Source organism: Hesperophylax consimilis, chromosome 10 (genome assembly GCF_061612785.1).
Source record: "Hesperophylax consimilis isolate HC1 chromosome 10, BYU_Hcon_1.0, whole genome shotgun sequence".
NCBI lineage: Eukaryota > Metazoa > Arthropoda > Insecta > Trichoptera > Limnephilidae > Hesperophylax > Hesperophylax consimilis.
Window position 1 is genome coordinate 1,109,069 of NC_142845.1, and position 22,597 is coordinate 1,131,665.

The 22,597-nt window shown below is 36.5% G+C and overlaps 1 protein-coding gene across 4 annotated transcripts in view; it reads left to right on the forward strand.

Annotated features, from left to right (window-relative positions):
* Positions 1-204: 204 nt before the first annotated feature.
* Positions 205-22,597, forward strand: part of CenB1A (Centaurin beta 1A) — a 32,345-nt gene continuing 9,952 nt past the window's right edge. For 2 of the 4 annotated variants that reach the window (XM_089636419.1, XM_089636420.1), the window contains exons 1-13: positions 205-344; positions 424-540; positions 1,320-1,493; positions 1,969-2,053; positions 4,819-4,962; positions 9,522-9,617; positions 13,697-13,962; positions 15,175-15,294; positions 16,124-16,315; positions 18,967-19,073; positions 19,317-19,500; positions 20,518-20,768; positions 22,258-22,515. In XM_089636419.1, the coding sequence (XP_089492545.1) occupies positions 292-344; positions 424-540; positions 1,320-1,493; positions 1,969-2,053; positions 4,819-4,962; positions 9,522-9,617; positions 13,697-13,962; positions 15,175-15,294; positions 16,124-16,315; positions 18,967-19,073; positions 19,317-19,500; positions 20,518-20,768; positions 22,258-22,515 (2,047 nt within the window). In that variant the 5' untranslated portion in view covers positions 205-291. Of the gene's footprint in view, positions 345-423; positions 541-1,319; positions 1,494-1,968; positions 2,054-4,818; positions 4,963-5,351; positions 5,368-9,521; positions 9,618-13,696; positions 13,963-15,174; positions 15,295-16,123; positions 16,316-18,966; positions 19,074-19,316; positions 19,501-20,517; positions 20,769-22,257; positions 22,516-22,597 lie in introns of those variants that run through there. The other 2 variants (XM_089636421.1, XM_089636422.1) reach the window with 2 other exon arrangements.

Genomic DNA, 22,597 nt, shown 5'->3' on the forward strand with positions numbered 1-22,597 from the left:
CCAGAAAAATTTTAAAGGTTTTGAAAAAGTAAATTAAATTTTATTTATTTATTAAATGTATTTATAGTTCTTTCGAACAAAATTTTTGCTTATTTTCAGAGAAAAGTATTTATTTTTATTGTTGAAAGGTGTGCTTGTGAAGTTATGTATTAAATTTAGTAGCCATATTTAGATAGAAAGAGATAAAATACTTGACGTGTGGGTGACAGAATTGACGTTAGAAACATTAATAATAGTAATCACTAGGTTCTAGAATCGTTTTAAAGAAATAATTTTATTCTAAATTGTAAAATGCCTCCGGCAATAGACTTCGATGAGTGCCTTCGAGATTCTCCAAAGTTTAGGCATGTATTATTTCACTTGTAATTACAATTGATTATTTTTCTAACTACTCCTTTTTATTTACGTTTTTATTATCTCTAGATCTCAACTGGAAGAGGAGGAAACCAGCATCGAACAGTTGGAACTGAAACTGGATAAAGTTTTAAAGATGTGCGGTCTTATGATCGACAATGGGAAGGCATACGTCGCGCAACAAAGGTTTTTATACATCTGCCTTGTCGGTTCAATAACATGAACAACACTGACGCATTCAATTACTAACGGTTTAACTTGTTTTTATCGGTTATTCATGTTTTGGTTCAACTGTCACGTCTTGTTTGTACTTTTAACATTATTTTTACAAATGTTTAATCAAAGTGATGGGATTATATTATACTGTTTTAGTAAATAATTAACAGTTCACTTTACCGTTGTCAATTCCTTAGTAACAGCCCTTGGAGAGTCTTGGCCATCTCCGGGAAATGGCTCCGTTCCTGCCGGTCTCCTGCTGCTCCCTTCACTTCTTTATGATGCCCAAGAATGTGGTGTTTACCTTCACCCTATCCATTCACCTATGTATAGGTCTCCCAACACTCCCTCATCCTGCAGGCTTATTAGGGAGAATCCTCTTTCTTAGTTAGCTATCTTTTATTCTTGCTCCCCTCAGTTTTGTTATTTACGAGTCTTTGTCGATTGGCAAAGCTTGCTTATAACATGGTAATAAAATATAATATTTATGGTGACAGTCTAACAATCAACGAGTAAACTGCTTCAAATGTGAATCTATATACCACCCTTGCAGGAGCTTGCAATCCATAGAAGCAAGAAAAGAAGACAGAAAACAAATGTCTTTTCCTGGGGGATGTATATAGCTTATATGGACTGCTGGCCCCTGTTTCCTTGTGATGTTTATAACAATAACACGTCTAATATTGTGTTTGAAATTGTAAATTGTCTTGTCGATCGTCTTGTGATGTTGAGTTTCTGTTTGGTTGCAGTTTGTTTGCCAATTCTTTGTGGGAGCTCAGTTTACAGTTTGGCGAAGAGCCCCCGGTCATGTCGGCCCTGAACCGCCTCATCCACACCCTCCAGGAGATGAACAAGTTCCACACGATCCTGCTGGACCAGGCTTCCCGCACTGTCCTTAAAAACTTGACAGCTTTTATCAAAGTGTAAGATTGTTCTCTTTTCCGTGGCATGGAAAAAATGAAGAAATAACGCTTTCAGTGTTTGTATTTTAAAGTCATTTAACAACCATCTTCGTGAAGAAAAGTCATAGTTTGAATCCATTAGTGCAGCAGTACCCAACATTTGAATTGACTTGGTGGCCCATTACTTAGCCACTAAGCACATACCCCAAGATGGGAATCCCTGCATTAGTGCAAAGATAATAATCCGTGATTGTTTTTAACTAATGTTTTTTTCATTGTGATTTGACATTTTTATAATGCTTTATGAAAACTGCACGTTAAAAGTTGCAAAGGTATCTCAAAAACATACTCATTGGGTACATTGCTCTTTGACCAAGAATAAACTGGATAATTTGAAGTAGGTATTTAATAGTGGACAGTAAGTATCAAAATTAGAAAAGATGTAGTTATTAATATCATGTCATATCGAAGTAAAGGAGTTCTGTTATATTTTCAGTGACATAAAGGGAGTAAAAGAAAGCAAGCACTACTTTGAGAAGATTTCAACAGACCTCGATGCGGCCCTTACTAAAAATTCACAGGTGAAAAATTATTCTAATTTTGTGTTTTCAACAACCAATCTTGTTGTTTTATTTCAACTTATTTATATCTTTAAAATGGTAGATGCATTTTAAATGATTTTAAAATGGTTTGTATGATTTATGTTTGACCATTGAGGAATTTATATCTCTCTTATCAATGGGTTATATCACTAATCCTGATTACTGACTACATTTTGTATTTTGTATTTTTTTTCAAAATTGTTATTTTTTGCTACCCGTCATATAAACATCGTCTAGTGAGGTGGATAATATAGATTCATAAATGCCCAGGTTGCTAGCAATGAAATAAAAAAATTGTGTGGTTCATACAACTTAAAAATTAACAATTAACATGGCAAGTCTGAAGATATGTGTGGAATACCTAGCGGCCTTGAGGTGATTTTGCACAAAAACGGCACTACGCAAATCATCCAAATATTATCATTATAACGCTGTAAAGGTTTTCTTTGTTTAAATCAGAGGTTCCCAAAGTGGTCTATATGGACCCCCAGGGGTCGATATCGGATTGCTGGGGGTCCATGTCAGCGAGAAAAAAATTTAGGGGTCCACAAGATTCAAATGGGGGTACATACGAGCCGACCCCCATTTACCTCAAGTCAACATTTAGGAGTTCCGTAAATGACACAATACACCTAACACAAATACATAACACAGTTTACGTAATAATAGACTGAGAAATTACTTCTTTGATATTTGTATTTTTATATTTCGTAAAGTTGTTTATTGAGGTATATGAACATAGATATATGTTCCTTTTCTCGTCAGAATTAACATATTGAAGCAAAACATTGCACATCGGAAGCCGCGAACTTTCCTAGATCCCCAAAATGTTTTTGAAAAACGTCCAGGGTAACGTTTATCAACATTTAAATGTACTTCACACAAACTTAAAAACTAAGTTTGAGGACATTTTGACTATGGAAATGGAACTTCGAAGAATCGGAAATTATGTGACAAGAAGAAATGACCGGAATAAGCACTGATAAAGAACTTACGGGGCAGTTCTGTAGGGCCAGCTACAGAAAGAAATTCCCGTTGCTTATCCTGCTTGATTTTCATTTGGTGTAATACTTCACAAGGGCGCTCCTGTCTGCACAATGCAAATACAGAGGAACTATACCGCCACCCGGTTGTTGGACAGGCAAGAAAAGGGAATCTTTTTACGAAAAAATAAACGATGATCAAATGGGACGTTAATAGTTTTAGGAAAATTCAATATTCGGCAGGAAGGGGGTCTACGGAAAAAAAAAAAATTTCTACGGGGCAAAAAAGTTTGGGAACCTCTGGTTTAAATGGAGGAATGTGTTTATGGTAAAACCATCTATTGATCGTGTGAGAAATGTGGAGATCCGCAAAGAATGCAAGGCTGATGTAAGCGTAATGAGTAAGATTAAGAAAGGGACGCTTAGATCAACGAAGAAAGGAGTTTAATGAGAATATATGATTCAAATGCGAACAGTAGAAGAAGTCTGAGAAGCCCGAGGAAGAGATGGCATGATCAAGTGAATCAGATACTTGAGTCGGGCCGTGTCAAGTTGTCAAGAGTCAGAATAATAAGACAATGTATGAATGTGATTGAGTCAAGGAGTGTGGGCCAAGACCGAGTTGTTTGGCGGTCTGCCCTCTCTGCATATCCCTTAGGTGAAAAAGTGTAATGGTTAGTTAGTTACTTAAAAATCATACTGATAATCAAAAGAGCAGCAACAATAAATAGGTTGACATAATAATAGATTCTTGTAACACTACATAGGGGGGGTAATCCCTAGAAAATCTCCTAAACTGAAGGTTCATTAGTATGGAGAAAAGTAATGTAACTTTGTGGCTTAGAAACGGGGTTTATATCAAAATTGCATTGTACAATTTAATTATTAGATATTAAGTAAAGTTATTTTAATTGTTGGGTTCAAGCTCACATTATTAAATTTATTTATTTTTTGGAATAACTTTATTCAGTAAAACCTCAAATTGTAATATTTAATTATTGAAGACAATATTAGCGATTTCTAAACGAAAATCTGAAACAGAAAAATCAGAAACAGAAAAATCAGAAACAGAAAAATCAGAAACAGAAAAATCAGAAACAGAAAAATCAGAAAAGATACGGTTACATCTAGGACTCGAACCCAGGACCCTTGCCTTGCCGGGGCACCGCTCTACCACTGAGCTAATGGGACCCTATCCGCTTCGGTCACTTTTAAATCGCTAATATTGTTTAGAAATCGCTAATATTGTCTTCAATAATTAAATATTACAATTTGAGGTTTTACTCAATAAAGTTATTCCAAAAAATGAATATTCATCATAGACTTGCAGAAAAGTCAATAGATGTCACACATTAAAATAAAATAAAAAATAAGATAGGTTTATCTAAAAGACGCTGTCTAGATTGCATTTAGTTCGGGTTGAATCTTGCGATCATACATAAAGATAGTTTCCAATAAATAATGTGCGGTGAAAAAATGAAGACAATGTTGGTAGTTCTTATTCAAAGTATGATACAGTTAAAAGTGACCGAGGGGGATAGGGTCCCATTAGCTCAGTGGTAGAGCCGTGTCCCGGGAAGACAAGGGTCCTGGGTTCGAGTCCTAGATGTGACCGTATCCTTTTCTGATTTTTCTGTTTCAGATTTTCGTTTAGAAATCGCTAATATTGTCTTCAATACATAATTAAATATTAATTTTTTTGCCTAAATTATTTAAACCTCATCTTATTTCCAAAATATCTGAAGCTTATATAATCTCCAGGCTTCCAAGAACCGTCCCATTGAAATGGAAGAAGCAGCGAATCTCCTGTCGGCCACCAGGTCTTGTTTCCGTCACACGGCTCTGGACTACGTACACACACTCACAATGATTCGAGCCAGGAAAAGGCATGAGATTTTAGCCACGGTGAGTGTATTCACTTATTAACAAAACACCCTTTGCATCCATTCCTAGGAAATACTTCCTTCAAATAGAGTAGTGGAAGCATGTCATCGACGCTACAAACACAAACACATCAAGGTGTCCGTGTCCGGGGGTTAAGTGCATTATCGTCAGAAGTGGTTCTACAAGAAAGTACAAGTAAAAAAGGCATGAGATTTTAGCCACGGTGAGTGTATTCACTTAATTAACAAAACACCCTTTGCATCCATTCCTAGGAAATACTTCCTTCAAATAGAGTAGTGGAAGCATGTCATCGACGCTACAAACACAAACACATCAAGGTGTCCGTGTCCGGGGGTTAAGTGCATTATCGTCAGAAGTGGTTCTACAAGAAAGTACAAGTAAAAAAGGCATGAGATTTTAGCCACGGTGAGTGTATTCACTTAATTAACAAAACACCCTTTGCATCCATTCCTAGGAAATACTTCCTTCAAATAGAGTAGTGGAAGCATGTCATCGACGCTACAAACACAAACACATCAAGGTGTCCGTGTCCGGGGGTTAAGTGCATTATCGTCAGAAGTGGTTCTACAAGAAAGTACAAGTAAAAAAGATAATTTATTTTTCGGAATAACTTAATTGAGTAATACCTCAAATTGTAATATTTAATTATTGAAGACAATATTAGCAATTTATAAACGAAAATCTGAAACAGAAAAATCAGGAAAGGATACGGTAACATCTAGGACTCGAACCCAGGACCCTTGTCTTTCCGGGACAGTGCTCTACCAACTGAGCTAATGGGACCCTATCCCCCTCGGTCACTTTTAACTGTATCATACTTCGAATAAGAACTACCAACATTGTCTTCATTTTTTTCCACCGCACATTTTTATTGGATAAAGATAGTTATTATTATTATATAATGAGCAGGCAGCATTCTGCTGATGCGCTCATATCTGATTTCACAACAAGTTTGACAGTAATTGAGTTGTTTTAAGTTTGAACTAAGTCCTTTCTTCTCTCCAAATGTGAATCCAATAGAGCTTTGAATTGATTTATATTTGTTGCATCGATGACATGTTGTGGGAGTTTGTTCCAAGCATCCACTACTCTATTTGCAAGGAAGTGTTTTCTAGGATTAGATGCAAAAGGCGTTTTGGTAATTTTTTTTGAGTGTCCACGGAGATTTATATATATATATATATTTTTTTTTAATTCCTTTATTTTTCCCAATTTTTACATTAATTACATACAATATTATATAAATCAATAAGAATAATGGGAACCCACTAAGGCGCAGCCTGTGCGTGGGTAATATATTTAAGTTATTATTTTATTGTACCTAGAAATAAACAAATTGTGGGCATATAAAATAAAAACAAGATTACATTTTGTATAAGCGTTTTGTATAAAAAGTGTTTATAATAGTGTATAGTGAAGTTATAAGTGTTTATTGTAATATATGTAATATATGGTGAATATTTTATGAGAAACATAAATTGATACAAATTAAATTAAAAAAGTTTCAACTGCTGTGTCATTAGTAGTGAAGATCTCTTGGATGCCAGGGCAACTGTAATATCCAGATAAAATTTTGAAAGTCTCGATCAAGTCACCCCTTTCTCTTCTTTCTTGTAAGGTTGGTAATCTTAGTTGCCAATTTAAAATATGACATGCATAGAGATATCTATTGGGACTATTGAGAAACAGTTTATTGATATTACCGACTTTACAGTGATCTACCCAAAAGCTTCACATGACGGTCAATATGTGTCTCACAAGCAGGGTTGTCACATTTCAACGTTTTGTTTCTGATCTTGTGTCAGATATTGTTTCGTCGTTGAAATATTATAATTTTATTGCCTTTTATTTACTCTGCGAAAATTCGATAGCGGTGTTGGTTTATTTTTACGAAATAACCATTAATCATATTTAGTATATATGCACTATAATTTCTGTATTGCTGTTTGAATCCATCATATACCTTAGGAGCTAGGAATATATACAAAATGTTGTCGAAACGATGTATTCATTTTTGGTACTTTCCCTCTTTTGTTCTGAGCTTAGTCTTGTCGTGTAGCTGTGATCTCCAAGACTATGAAGCTTGGAGTTGTTCGCATAGTACATTATAAGTGCTTGTATATAAATCTGCCTTACATCTAGTAATTTTGTTATTAACGCTAACTTAGTTCGAGATGAAAAGATCAACCATATAACCATAGATGTACCACTCAGCCAGTACTCAGCTGTCAACAGTTTTTTCCAAAGACATTCAGAGGTTTTCATTGGTGGATATAGTTAGGCAACAATATGACGTCACAAGTCATGGAGATCACCGTGTCTTTTCTACGGTTCCAATTTTCGATCGGAGTTATACCCCGACTTTGACACTTAGGATGGGTTGCTTTATAGAATTTGAACAATTCATCAAATTTCAACGTTATTTTTCAAGTACTGTTATTATTTCAGGTCTGTGAAGCAGCTGGCCCATATTAATACAATAACAGAACTTGAATAGCACTTTTACAGAACTAGAGAACTTTTAACGAGGAAATTTGACTAATTCAAATTCTGTGAAACAAATCATCCTTAAACTAAAAAACATTAGTAAAAGAAATTCTACTTCAATGATTATAAGGGGCAATACTGTACTAATACATACTTATACTAATTATGATTATATAATTTTGTAGAACTATGCAATGTTATTTTTTAAATCTTTTGTTTATGTAATTTTAAAGTTGAGTGTTTATTCATGAGGGGCGAGCAGATAACATATCTGTTATCTTCTTCCTTTCCGCTTGTTTAGACGGCAAATTATGGCAATTGTGATAAGTGGGTGAATAATCAGTTTACCTTTAGTCATGTACCTGTCTACCTGTGGACAGTCAAATTGATAGGTGTGACTAATTAGTACCATTCGTCAATGTGGTTTTTGTGAAGTACAAATTTGCAGTTCAGATTTTTGAATTGTTTAATTATAAGTTTGCGCAGTGATGGAAGTAGAAAGTTATCTTAGTTCTAGCACCAAAGGAATTTGTGTACAATGTGGTATGTACTTATACTCTATCAAATCATCCATCATTCTCAACAGCTGAATACTGTGCTCTAGTATGGGCTAGAAGCGCCCACTCTTCCATGGTCGATGTTCAACTTAATGCCACAATCCGAACCATCAGCGGGACTATAAAATCTACACCTAACCCTTGGCTCCCCGTACTTGCAAATATAACCCCGCCAAATATCAGGCGAGAGATTGCAACACTGAGGGAATACAAGAAGGCGCTACCTTTGCACAATGTTGTCTTCTCTCACCTGCATGCTGTTTGAAGTCCCGAAAACCATTCTGGATGTAGAAGGAGAGAGGCTCCTTCGAGACTCCAGAAGATAGGTGGAAACTTGAATGGTAATCAGCCAACGTGAGAAATGGCCATCCCATGCACGACCCCATTAAGAGACAGCCTGGATTCTCACTGCCTCGTAAACTCTGGTCCGCCATCAATAGGATAAGGTCCTCTTGCAGCCACTGTGGGGCCTTAAAGAGTCGGCGACGTGTCAATGCGGTGCGGTGCAGACCACAAAGAATGCCCGCTGCATTCGTTCCCCGGCGGGATCGATGAGGTTCACAGTGCTACGCCTGAGGCTCCAGACTGACTCACTAAACTAGATGTCCCCCTTTGAACCTCCCACCACAAAGAAGAAGAATCATTCATAAATTTTAAAAAAATTATTGTATACCTGGTTAAATGATAATTTTTCTTCATGTTATATATAAATTTTAGTAATAAATTTCTTTATCCTAAAACTTGTCTTTCTGGCTATCACCCATGAAGCCGGCAGTTCTCTTCAATTTTGTTATTGTTTTTCCAGACAGCAAATGCTTTACAAATTTCGTGATGCCATACCTCACCTTTTCAATTTTTTTTAGTGGTTTTCTGCTCATGATTAAATACTTCAATTACCTTTTGAATAATTTTCTTGATTGTTTGACTTCTCTCGAATATTAGTAAGATGTTTATTGCTACTTTGGTATTATTAGATGTGTTGAACGTGTAGAGCGGATGGGCAGAGAAAGGAGCATCAGAATTCAATTCAATTCAGTTTATTCATTTTAAAAACATTTAATTTTAACAAGTTTTTAAAATATATTGGGTCATGAAAATTCTTACATTAATATAAACAGTGGGTATATCAACTATACTAGTCATAATAGAGCTTGCCTTTTAAAGGCAGCTTCATTGATGCTAAAAATGTCCATATCCGAATTGATTCTGTTCAACAGCAAGAATGCTCTCCCCACAGGCATGACCGAGTATATGACCAGCAAGTAAATGTAAGAAAAAGACAAGGACAAAAACATATATCGAATACTTGATTCGGGTCATGTCAAGAGTTGACATTACATAAGAGTATGTATGAGAAGGGAATGTAAGTGAAGCAAGGAGTGTGTGCCAAGATAGAGCCGTGTGGCGATCCTTCCTCTCTGCTTACCCGTGATGGTTAATTTGTTAGCTAATGATACTCAATTGAGTTTAGAAATCATCCATTTTATTAAAATATGCATTTTTGCTTTCTTGCAGTTCCTGTCATATATGCATGCCTGTTGCACCTTTTACCACCAGGGAGCAGACTTGTGTGAAGACCTCGATCCTTTTCTCAAAACTATAGCTGATGATGTGAGTAAACCAACTTCCTGACTTCTCGTCTCTTGCTGACTTTCCTTAACTCTTTAAACTTGTGGCGTTTCGATGCTAGGTACCCCTGTGCGTGGCACTTCTTTGTTGATAATATGTGTTTGCAAGACAACTGTTGTAACGTCCATGTACTAGAGCTGGGTCAGTCGGTCATCAATCGATTTCAAGTATCTACCATCTCTATTTGACTGTCGCGAGAACAAGATTTGAGATGTCCGATCTACAAAATTCTTTCATCTATGGTCACTCACCACACCGCCATTCATCACAAGACACGATAAATATTTTTTCAAATAAAGTTAATGCACATTGTAGACTTGGAAGTTTTTAAATATTTCTTCTGTCGGAGTTCTAACAGGAACTTTTAGAATTATATAACGTGGTTTGTGTTATGGGGTCTTGTTTTGGTATTAGTATCATATACTTAATATATATATGTGCTGTGTATATACCACGCATACCTTTTTTGTATCTTTAACCCTTACCACTCATTTGTCGGGTGCCAGCCGACATCACTATTTGTACGCTACAACTCAGTTGTAGCGTACAAATAGTGCACGACTTATCTTGTCGGCTGGCGGCCGACAAGATAAGATGTGCGCGCGCGGTGTATTTTCGTGCTCAAAACTTGACACGTGACGTTGTTTCTTGTGATTATTTGATAAAAAAACATTTAAATTCACATTTTTACAAGATTTTGACTGTTTTCCGTTTTTATTTTACTATAAAATAACCTTTGCAAATTCACATAACCAAAAATGGCCGGAACTTGGCGTGATATGGCATCTGAATACCAAGTGTTTTCGGAAGATGAATCTTATGAAAGTGACAATGAGTACTTCATTGCCAAACTAGACAAAGGTTCTAAAGACTGTACTGTGTGCAGTAACAGAAAGATTCCAGGGGGAAGACACGAAACAGTGTGGTTTTGTGAGACCTGTTCCAGAAAACCTGGTCTCCATCCTGGAGAATGTTTTAAAAAGTACCATACTATGCAAAAAAATAAGTAGTCCATAATTTTTTCTGTGAAATGTTTTTTAGTTGAAGAATAAATCATAACAAATGAATTTTTAATGTTTTTTTTGTAACTGCCTATCAATAAATCTATACCATCAACCATTATTTAAATTAGAGTTGGCTGACAAAAAATGTTAAAAAATAATGGAGTGGTAAGGGTTAAGGTACTTGAACTGTCACACTTTTTTTACTTCTCCCAGTTTTTTGTTTTCTTTAATTTTGACCATTTTTGAAGTCTCAAATCTAACCATAAACGATGTTGAATTCTTAATTCTGGCTTATATTATTTAAAAAAGTGTATATTTAACCCCTCTAGCGTTTGAGGTCATATATGACCGGGAATCCATATTTTAAAAAGGTATTTTTATCTTTTTTCTATCATTCGGAAATACATAATTTTTTTGACGTTAGAAAGAAAAATCATAATTCTTTCCAGTTTGCCTCAAATATTTAGACTGGAATCCATAAAATCCTGAAAATAGCCAAAATGAAGAATTCCTTTTTTTGTGCCGCTATCGTAACAATCGGATCAACTTTAAAAATTATTTCTTATTTTTTATTATATGAGTGAGATAAAAGTGAAGGTAGAGTTTTCTTACAAATTCCCTAAACTTGTAAAAAAATTTAATTTAAGAAAAAAGAAGAGTTCTCTCAACTATTTCTATTGTTTTATTATCTACCGGATCTGCCCTAATGATGGACACTGCAACGCTGTCCGAAACATCGGCTAAAGAAGGAGTTAGCGCAACACGGCATAACACCCCAAAAACAAACAAAAAAAAAAAAAAAAAATGTGGTTATCGTTTTTGACAACATTTTTTACGTTTGATACTAAAATTTTATTATTTAGAAGTAGTAATGTTAATTTTAAATGCATACAACGTAAACATAATTTTATCTAGTTTTTAAAACAGTAATTTTTTTTACGGAAAGTTAAAAAATAAGATGTATATAGCACATTTGAAGTACACAGAAAACATTACAAACTGAAAAAATGTTATGAAAGTACTGAAGGGTTCCCCTTTCATATTTGACACCTCACAAATCTGAAATCAGGAGCCACTATTTGCAGTTGCTGATGTAAACAAAATTATAAAGATGCTGATTGCCGATTTGAATGAAGAATGACAGAGGTTCATACAACCAGGTCTAACTAACAATTTTTTTTATTTCGTTTAGATAAGGGATTGTTCTTGGAGGAAAAGATATTATTCCTCCACGGGATTGTTGGATAGGATGTTGTTGTTATTTCTATTGCTAATTAAATATCAATAATAATAGATTTTTAATTTATACAAGCGCTGAATTTATAGACAACAACATCTTGGAAAAATACTAGATAAACTAAGATCACAATACATCTGTTATTGTTTACTCAACATTAGTTTGATAAGAAATGAGATTATTTTTGCTATGTAAGTATTTAGCCACCAGATTTGTATCTTAGATAAATGGGTTGATATTAATGATATCTCCATATGTAGCCGTGCCCTCACCTTATCTTAATTTGTATTATTTGAATTTAGTAACTACACAACATCAGATGATACAACTGGTGTGAAACTGAGGTTGTTCATTTGGAAGGTATCAGTAATCTATGTATGTACATAATATATATTAATTTGTAAATGTTTATAAGGTTTGGCAGACTGAGTACATTTGTCATAAAGCCGTGGAGCCAGGGCGCTGATAATACCTAAAATATTGCAATGGTGTTAGTGGCGCACAAGCTGCTAAATGGGCACATTTGCAATCCAGATATTCTGGAACGAATTTCTTTTTATGTCCCTGATAATTTCATCAGAGCTAGACAGCACAGATTATTTATTTTTCCAAGGGGCAGGACCAACCTACCAATGATCATGCCTTTGGGGAGAATAACTACTTTGTTAAATCACATTTCTTCTGTGATTGACATTTTCAATTTGAACCAAAGAGAATTTAAGACGGCAATAAGCATACTATTTAACAAATCTGGTTAATCAGATAGTATTGATGTATTTACCCATGCAAATAAATGTATGTATTGACTTCTTATAAACTGTAATTTATAAACTGTTATTTGTGAAATGTAAATGGAATATACTGTTTTTCACAATAAATCAATAAAATAAAATCTTATACAGCGCCCTGACTGAGTGCATGATATAGCTGAAGTATGTTTGTGGTAACTGAATATTGAATAAGGAGATTCAAATATAATTCAAGGCTGATTTACACATTGTCAACAAAATCTTGAAATTTTATAAAATGAAACTAAATTTTTTCATTACTAATGGCAATACTGATTTTAGAACAAAAATTATTATTCAAATTTTTAGTTATGTTTGACTTTCAAATCTGACAAGTTGACTAAACAGGAGAAATTACATACTTTGATTTTTGTTGATGTTTTATTTAAAAAAAAAAAACCTCTGCACAAACTACGCCCGTCTTCCACATAGTTTTTGAAGTGAAACTTCTTTAGGCGCGTAATGGATTTTCGATGGACGGAGTAAAACCGAGTCAGGATCGACACGAAAATGCGGGTACCCCCACCACCGCTCACCGTTCACTGTCCCTCTCTCACCATATGCGCTTGTTGAGGTGGGGGAGCCGCTCACGAACGTTCTCTCTCTTCTCTTCTTTCCTCTCTCTCAGACACCAGCGAACTGCGCCACGCCAAGCATCAGCTGCTTGGTTAGTATACTGCGTCGTGAGTGTAATACGAGTGAAATACGTAATTGATTGTGGTTCATACGGTTTAACAAAAGAAGTTTCACTTCTGTCTTGCGTAGGCTTGACACACCCACTTTTTTTATTTTTATATAACGTCCAATAAATGGCTTATTTGATATGAACAAATTCGAATATATATCCTTAGAACACATATCCACTAATTTCTAAACGCTGTTTGATATCGATATGAAAAATAGTCATTTGAATCATAGTCCTCCATTTTCATTTAAGTGATTTTGATAGACTGTAAGCTTTATGACCAAATTAACAGTGGGATCCTCAGATTCTTTGGTCGTGAGCAAGCATTAATTGCTTAAAATGTTTAGGTGGCAACGATGCGCGGAGAGACCAAGGATCTAGAGAAGCAGATGGAGAATCGGCACGCCATCGTGAACAGCCGTGACACGGCGCTGCCTGGCTGCAACACGTCGGGCAAGGAGAGTGAGGCCGGTGACGCCATGACGCTGCCGCACTCGCCCAGGAACTCCGCCGCGCCGCGCATGCAGGGTTATCTCTTCAAGAGGACGTCCAACGCCTTCAAGACATGGAACCGGAGATGGTTCTATCTGTACGATAACCAGTTGGTTTACAGGTGCGTTATTCTATAGATTTTTTAACAATCCTCGATTCCCTCCATAGTTCCCACTGGTGTAGCGGTTACACTGGGATAGGAGTCCCTCTGACTGAGGTGGTACATTCATATTGAATCGTAAAATAAAGTGGGTGTTTCCTTGACGCCATCTGCTCGAAAATGAATTAGTTCAAGCCTCTGGCATATTGACTGTTATATTTATTAAAGATGCTGTCAGAAAGTCAGAGATTTGTGTGTATTTCCACATCTCAATAAAATCAAAAGAAATGGGATATTTCTAAACATTATAATTAAATTACCAGAAAACTAAAAACTGTTTTTGAAAGGTGATCATTTATACTTTCAAATTTTATCATAAACACAATTTTTGAAATATTCAAATTTTGAAAATGAACATAAAAAAGTTTTAAAAATGGCTCACCTGTCGTTTTTTCGGCTAAACACTGAAATGAAATTACAGATAACGAAAAAAATAAATATATATAAAAATGTCCAAATTGGGTAATAGAAATTTCAGGATTATTTTATTATACAAATGTGGTATAAACATTACTGCCATCTCACTTTGTTGTTGTTTAATATAAAAAAAATTCACAAAGTTTCATAAATTTGTTCTCAAATTGCGGTCGGAACCTTTTGTTTCGTAGAGGTGTATACTTTAATTATTCTCTGGTTAACTTATATAATTGAATATAAAGCTTGGTGTTTTCTCTTTCTAATACAGTTTAGTTCATATTTCTAACTATGAAGGTAAGGGGACACAAATATTTCTATGAAAACCGAACAAATTAACCTGACTAGTTAAAGAAATAAAGATGGGTACCTCTCAAGGATAACAGGTGAAACAATATTAATGATTTCAAGAAATGTGTAATGGAGAAATGGCGTGGGTTAGAAAGGGTTTCCACGATTTGCTTTGTATATCTTCTGCCTGGCAAGCGGAAATTCCAACTTCAAACCTGATATCTTTTTTTAAATTTTCATTGTGTTTCTTTAACTCATATTGTTATGATGTTTAATTTAATATTATCTGTCAATATACTTTAACAGTTCCACTTTATGTTTTTCTTTAATCATTTATGTTTTTTGTATACACATAATTTGAATCTCATACGGAAACTTCACTGGTTCATGCAACCATGTAACAAGTCATATATAACTGTTTGTTTCACCAATAAAGTAAATTAGATAATAATGTATTTGTTTATTCAGGAAGAGAACAGGAGAGGACCAGGTGACGGTGATGGAAGAAGACCTGCGCCTCTGCACCGTTAAGAAACCCGTTATCGACGGAGAACGGAGATTCTGCTTCGAAGTTCTCTCGCCTTCCAAGTGAGTTTACTATTCAATCCATTTTGTTTTAGACAACAACACACGATACCTGCCACGCAATCATGCAGTTATTCAACATTCTTAGACATTAGTGTTCATTTATAAATAATATTTAATTATTTGTTTATTTTATTTATTTATCGTTTCTTTACATTGTATCTTTTTTTTAAGTTAGAATTTTTAACCTCACTAGGACAAGCCTGTGTAGAGGTTAGTAATTTTGCTTTAGGGAAATCAACAATTTAAAATGTGCTTGGTTTATACATGACAATTTATGATTTGCCACAGTATTCTAAGTAAATTTTTTTTCAGTATAACCTGTTGAGAAGCAGTTATTCAGATTTTAAATAGTTTTAGTCATGATAGAACAGCCCGTCAGGGAAAGGGGAACAAACAAAGTCACGCGGTAGTGTGACCATTTCCCTTTCTGCGATGTGTCAATAAATTAATCTGATAGTAACAGGCAACTCGCATTGTAATATCACAATTTAGTCCTTCATAGTAAAATCTGCTTACAAATTACTAGACCTTTTTACAATAGCGTGCAAATTGATAACTGCACAAAAAACTTAACTGCAAATCCCAAATCAGATAAAAGTTCGGGATTGTTTCCAAGATTAAATATTTTTTACACTATCTAGTTAGACACTTACCTTAAATTTACTCACCTTACTTATTTATGCATCGTTACGCAACCTGTTTTGTAGACAGTTCGCAGTCTTTTTTTCTCCTCAAATTTGGTATGGATAGCATTACAATTGAGTGTTTTCTGTTTCACTGCAAGAGAGTTACTGGTTAGTTTATTAATTGGTTGAATGCCTTGCCGCAGGAGTCACATGCTGCAGGCCGACTCGGAGGACATGCTCCTGGCGTGGATAGGCGCCCTGCAGAGCGGCATCCGGGTGGCAATCCAGCGTGGCATGAGCACCATGGCCATTAGCGAATCCACGCGGCCACGCGACGTGCCCAGCGCCAACCACTTCAACAACACCAACAACCACCAGTCCAACAAGAAAGTCAGGTAAGAAGAGCTTGATATTTGTTAAATATATATTTACTGTAATATTCTGTTATTACCGGATACTTGTCCGATACCAATAATGTTATTATTTTATGCATTAAATAGACTATGACTTGATGTCAAAAGGAATTTAGGGATAGTAAACTCGAGGACAGAACAGATTATTCGATAAAGTCCACACATCGGTGGCTTGGAGTTAAAATATGTATCTCTAATTTTGGTACATTTCAGTATTTGAAAATGAGTCAAATACTGAAATGTACTAAAGATATTTTTTTTTTTTTTTTTTTTTTTTTTTTTTTTATTTTATTTTTTATTTTTTTTTTTTTTTATAAATTTAATTTAGATTAAATTTGATAATATTATTATTAAGTTCTGCAAGTGTTTTAGTTTTTTATTATTGTGACAGCTGTTTCGGCTTACAAGGCCATTTTCAAACTGTGGTTAGTCCACATTGAGACGACGTTTTTATACTATTTCAAATTTAAATTTAGTATAAAAACGTCGTCTCAATGTGGACTAACCACAGTTTGAAAATGGCCTTGTAAGCCGAAACAGCTGTCACAATAATAAAAAACTAAAACACTTGCAGAACTTAATAATAATATTATCAAATTTAATCTAAATTAAATTTATAAAAAAATTAAATGGAGTTCTACGAATTAAACACAAAAACAATAAATAAAAATGTACTAAAGATAGTCTATATTTTTTTGGGTTCAAATATTGCCTAAACCTACCAATCCCAAAGATATGAAAATATATTTTAAATCCTCCAGGCAATGTATTTATGGGCACTGATATTGTATCTCCTTAACAATATAATTTATCTTTATGCTAAATGAAAGTCTATGCTAAAATATTGTACAAGGGCCATCCAGAAAGTAAGGTTGCAAGGGCTCCCGAGGTCGGGGGAAATGTATTGTTTCGAAGTTGGCACACCCGGCATGCAGGGGGGATCCCAACGGTCAGTTTGTTTTGTCCCACATGTTTTCGGCCATTTTGATCAGTCACAGTCAATAAATTCATCCGATGGAGAGGTCGTCGCGGTTTCCCGCCACCTCCCGTCTGTGCGAAAACGCGTGACCACCGGGTCTGAATTTTTTAATCGTTTTGCGCAGGAGGGAGAAGCTTTTCTGGAAGGATGAGATGTAGGTGTGTCACTACACCCCAGAATCCAAAAAAAATCACTTTAGTGGAGTCATTTGTCTTCCCCAGCCACCAAAAAGTTCATGAAGACTCATTCAGTCAGAAAAGTCATGGCATCTGTTTTTTGGGACCGTAAGGTGGTCTTTTTGGTGGATTTCATGCTTAAAGAGACTACCATTATTCAAAGGCTTACTGCAATACCCTAAAAAAACCGTTCCATTCAGAACCGCGGAAGGGGAGTGATGACCCGGGAAGTCAGCCTCCTGCATGACAATGCCAGTCCCCACAGCGGGCGAGTTTCACAGGACCTGCTGACATTGCTTGGATGGGATATTGTCACCCACCCCCCCTTTTCCCTCAACTTGGCGCCTTCGGACTATCACCTTTTCACTAAACTAAAGGAGTTTTTGGGTTGGAAACGTTTTTCCATCAGGAAGTCGAGGAAGCTAAGAAGAAGAGGCTGAAAGAGCTGGCGGCGGAGGTCTATATGACCCAGGCATACGAAAGCTGGTGCCCCGACTACAGAAATGTCTCGATCTCGACGGTGATTATGATAAAAAATATTTTATTATATTTGTGAAATATTCTGTGAATTTCTATTAACTCGATGCACCGGGTGCTATAAAATGGGCACATCGAGATGTACTCAGTCAGTCATCAATTAGCAGTTACAACAGTGACCAACCTGCAGGTCCTGCGAACACCCGCTGCCTATTGAGCGGCCACTTGGCCGATGCTCCCAGCATCGCGCTCCGCCGTTATTTCACCGCGCCGCTACAGGCTACGGACTTACTTACCATTCCCGGCTTTACACGGACATTATATGAGAGGCTACGGATTACCATGGACTCCTCGGTATTACATCAGCGCCCTAGCACCAGATATCATCCCTGGCCTGCGCTCCTCACGCGCTTAGACCCCGCGACAACTTCGCCGGTTTGCGCCTTGGCCCCGTGGATCGTCGCCGGCCTGCATTTCCCGCAAATCTTCCGACCAAGTCCATCATACCTTCGGCTATCCTGTTTCACACTGGAATACCCGGAAGACGCCACGTCATCCCCAGTGCAGAACACATCTTCGAGTCTGGTATCCACCGACGCGGTGTCGAGCCACTGATATTACCGCCTCGACCACCCCACAGCTGTCATCGCCACTAATACCTGGTATCATCGTCATCGGTCTGGAGTTATCTCACAACTGCGCTACTGACTCACTCAAATAACCGCTCTCACATCACACATTGTCTCACTACCACATCCCCGAAAGTTTATAATTTATGTCTTAAAAATTTGTGTTGTATTTTTTCAATAGACCCTTGAAAAATGAACCTTGTAATAGGTGAGTTCTTGGCTGTTTATCTCCGAACTAATAAGGTATACAAAATTTTGAAAGTAGATGTATTACAAAAGTCTTTGGCAGTTTAGGTATAAATTAATAATGTCTGGTATACTAACAATCACATAAAAATGTTGCATATTATTAAGCGGGTTTGTTTCTTTCAGGATGTGGGAGCAGTTGTTGAGCATTCCCGGAAATAATGTGTGCTGCGATTGCGGCAATCCAAATCCTCGCTGGGCCAGCATTAACCTGGGAATCACACTGTGCATTGGTAAATACACACAATCATCTTAATACAACACTGTTATGTATGTAATGTTAGATTTTGAGTCTTAGGGTTTGAATGCAAGGAGTGTGTGCCAAGACCGATTTGTTTGGTTTTTCATCCTCTACCCATCAGTCTATCCGTATCAACAGCCTATCAACATAGAACATTCACACCGGGAAACATTCACGTTATAACATACAAGTTTTGTTGATTTGATTTTGTAAATGTGGTATTTTGTTTGGGCAGAGTGCTCGGGAGTCCACCGTTCGCTGGGCGTGCACCACAGCAAGGTGCGCTCGCTGACGCTGGACGAGTGGGAGGGGGACTCCGTGAAGGTGATGGCGGAGTTGGGCAACCGCATCGTCAACCAGGTGTACGAGGCCACGGCCGCCAGCACCACCATCACCAGGGCCACACCCAACTGCATGGGGTGAGTGCATTAACCTTTGGGATCTTTAGACATTTTGTCATCAAGTTCTTTAAAAGACTGTCATATTCATGATTTATTTACAAATATTCCCAGTTCACGTTAATTTTCAAATAGATTCGCTGTTTTGGAATGTATTCCAAAATGAAATACTGTTTTCTAAAGCAGATGAAAGACTCTTTCACATTATAATATTATAAATGGACATTTGCACTTAAAAACATTAATTAATTAACATTTTGTTTTATCGCTTACAGATTGTTTTTTTCTTGTAAATTGTAAAAATATTATTTTGTGTAAATACTTCTTTACACAAAACTAAAAACATATTTAATCACGCAAATGTATTTTAAACGTTATCGTCACTTCTTTTTTTGTTTTGTGTAAAAATCATTAATAAAAAAATCACTAACTTTGACAAATATTTTTCAACATGAAAAAGCAATTGTAGGCAATAACTTTTTGGAATATATTATTATAAAATTTAAATATTGAAGACAATATTAGTGATTTCTAAACGAAAATCTGAAACAGAAAAATCAGAAAAGGAAACGGTCACATCTGGGAATCGAACCCAGGACCCTTGTCTTTCCGGGACAGTGCTCTACCGACTGAGCTAATGGGACCCTATGGGGTCCTGGGTTCGATTCCCAGATGTGACCGTTTCCTTTTCTGATTTTTCTGTTTCAGATTTTCGTTTAGAAATCACTAATATTGTCTTCAATATTTAAATATTACAATTTGAGGTTTTACTCAATAAAGTTATTCCGAAAAATAAATATTATAAAATTGTTTGAAAGTGTCTATGCAAATATAATGCGTGGTTTTGCCTCTTTCCAACACTGATAAATCATATATAGCTCACAGTATTACAAAAGGAGAAAGAACCACTTTTATGAGCCTGTCTCAATTTGTGCCGTAAAGTACACAAAAATAATCTGCTGCTATTGATGTACTATGCTCTAAAAGGCACAAAAATACCCAAGGAGTTAAATTATTATTCATGATTTTTTTTTTTAGTTCCGTGCGAGAGGCGTGGATCAAAGCCAAATACGTTGCCCTGATGTTTGTGGGGGAACTACCATCGGGAGCGGGGGTGGCGCCATCGGACGTGGCAGAGCCGGGGCAGGGGGAGGGAATGGGAGAGGAAGGGGAGAGAGAGATGCCGGCGGTGGCTGGCAGCAGGAAGTGGTCGGTGCGCCGGGTGCGCAGACGGCCTCGCTCACGACCCCGTCATAGGCAGCCCATCAAGGAAGAGGAGACACCCAAAGGTGATATGTTCATTTATCTATGGCGAAGAAAATTGATTATGTTTGTTTACTTACAGCTTAAAACACACTGTGAACAAATTATTGTAAAAAATACGTAATATATATATAAAATCTAAAATGGCTCAAATATCCTGAAAGAATCCAAATCAGGTTTTGCTGGATGTTATTCCATTAGAATGTCAAAAAAACAAAATGGCATTGATTGGTTCTAAAAAAATCAACCAGTAAAAAACAAAGTTTTTTCTATCTATTTTAAAATGTCGTTTTTTTTTGGTTTGACTGAGCACTGTACCTTCCTTCCCAGGGACTGGAGTCAACTGTGCTAACTACCTCGCCAAACGCCGATCAGGTAGAACCGACATTCATTTTGTATATGGTAATGTCATCCGATTTCATGCATATATGTCCGCTTGTGTGTGTACCTGATTCCCACCAAAACTTTATAAAATGCATTTTCATTGATAACGATTTTCTGCGGAGTTTCAGCTCGATCGGATGGCGGGAAGTGGGTTAATTTCCGCTCCCAAGATTTGTATTAAATCATTCCCGAAAACGAAAAATGTACTTTAAAAAAAAGAATGATAAATCTTCCCGAGTTACGAATAACGGTCGCATTGAGAAACTCCCACTACCATCACACTAAGCAGAAATTTGCTGGTGTCGTAATGGAGTACTTAGCCAGCCGAGGAATTGACACCTGAGTGGAAACCCGAAGCGTTTGAATATCATTATGATGCTTTGATGACAAAATTCCATTTGATTATCGGTAAAACAACTGGCCCTTAAGGCCGGTCGCACACCGGCAAGCCATATGTATATTATCTCCATAAATCGTTAGTAATAACATAGATCATTTTAGAAATGTATTATATATTTGTACATGGCCCTTGAGGAGATTTTGCACAAAAACAGCGCTATACAAATCATCCAAATATTATTATTATGCTGTGGAAGTCAAAATTTGGAGGGGCAAATTCTTGCAGCCAGTGTAGCAGCCAATATCACCAGTTCAGCTAATATCAACATGAAAAACGACTGTGGCGACAAATGCGTTAGGACTGAGGCAACCACATTCATTTTAACTAGTTATAGTAAGACGGCTCTCAAGCTCGACTGGCTCCCGTAGCCGGTGAACTTTGGCTGTCTAGTGCGTTTGCTTGCATACATTTTCATACAAATTTGAAGATCTTGTTGTACTGCATATTTGGCGCCTAGCCTAAGAGTATAAAAGTGGCTGCTCGCATTCAAATTGGTATCCTATGGACAGATAGTTTTATTTTATTTTATGTTTGTTATGGGTTAATAATAATAGAAAATTTATATAATAATAACAATAAATTAATCATCTCAAGTACATTGTGCAAATAAGTATATGTGTTACATTGTGATTGTGTGTGTGCTAGTACACTTTGACTTAATCACACTGCATAAGGGGTTAGAGTTTTGGTATTGAGCATAAATGGATTAACTGTTTTCTTCTTTTTACCAGAGTGTTCGTCAGGCGAACTGTCTCCCAGTTCCACCAGCTCGGCCAGCAAGGGCCCCGGGTCCACTGACCCCACCTCCAGTGGGCACAGCAAGGTGGACTCCACCGACACCGGCAAACTTGACTCCGTCAGTCCCAGGGCGGAGAGGGAGGGGGTGCTCCTCATTGGAAGTGAGCTGAGTTCTGCGGAGAGGCCCACGGCTATAGCACTGCCCAGTGATCAGGAATCTACCGAGGGAGAGGAGTCAGACAATATCACAGGTAAAACTTATATATTATATACATATATAAAATACCTAAAAATATTTAAATTTATAATTAAAAACCTTTATAACTCAATCCC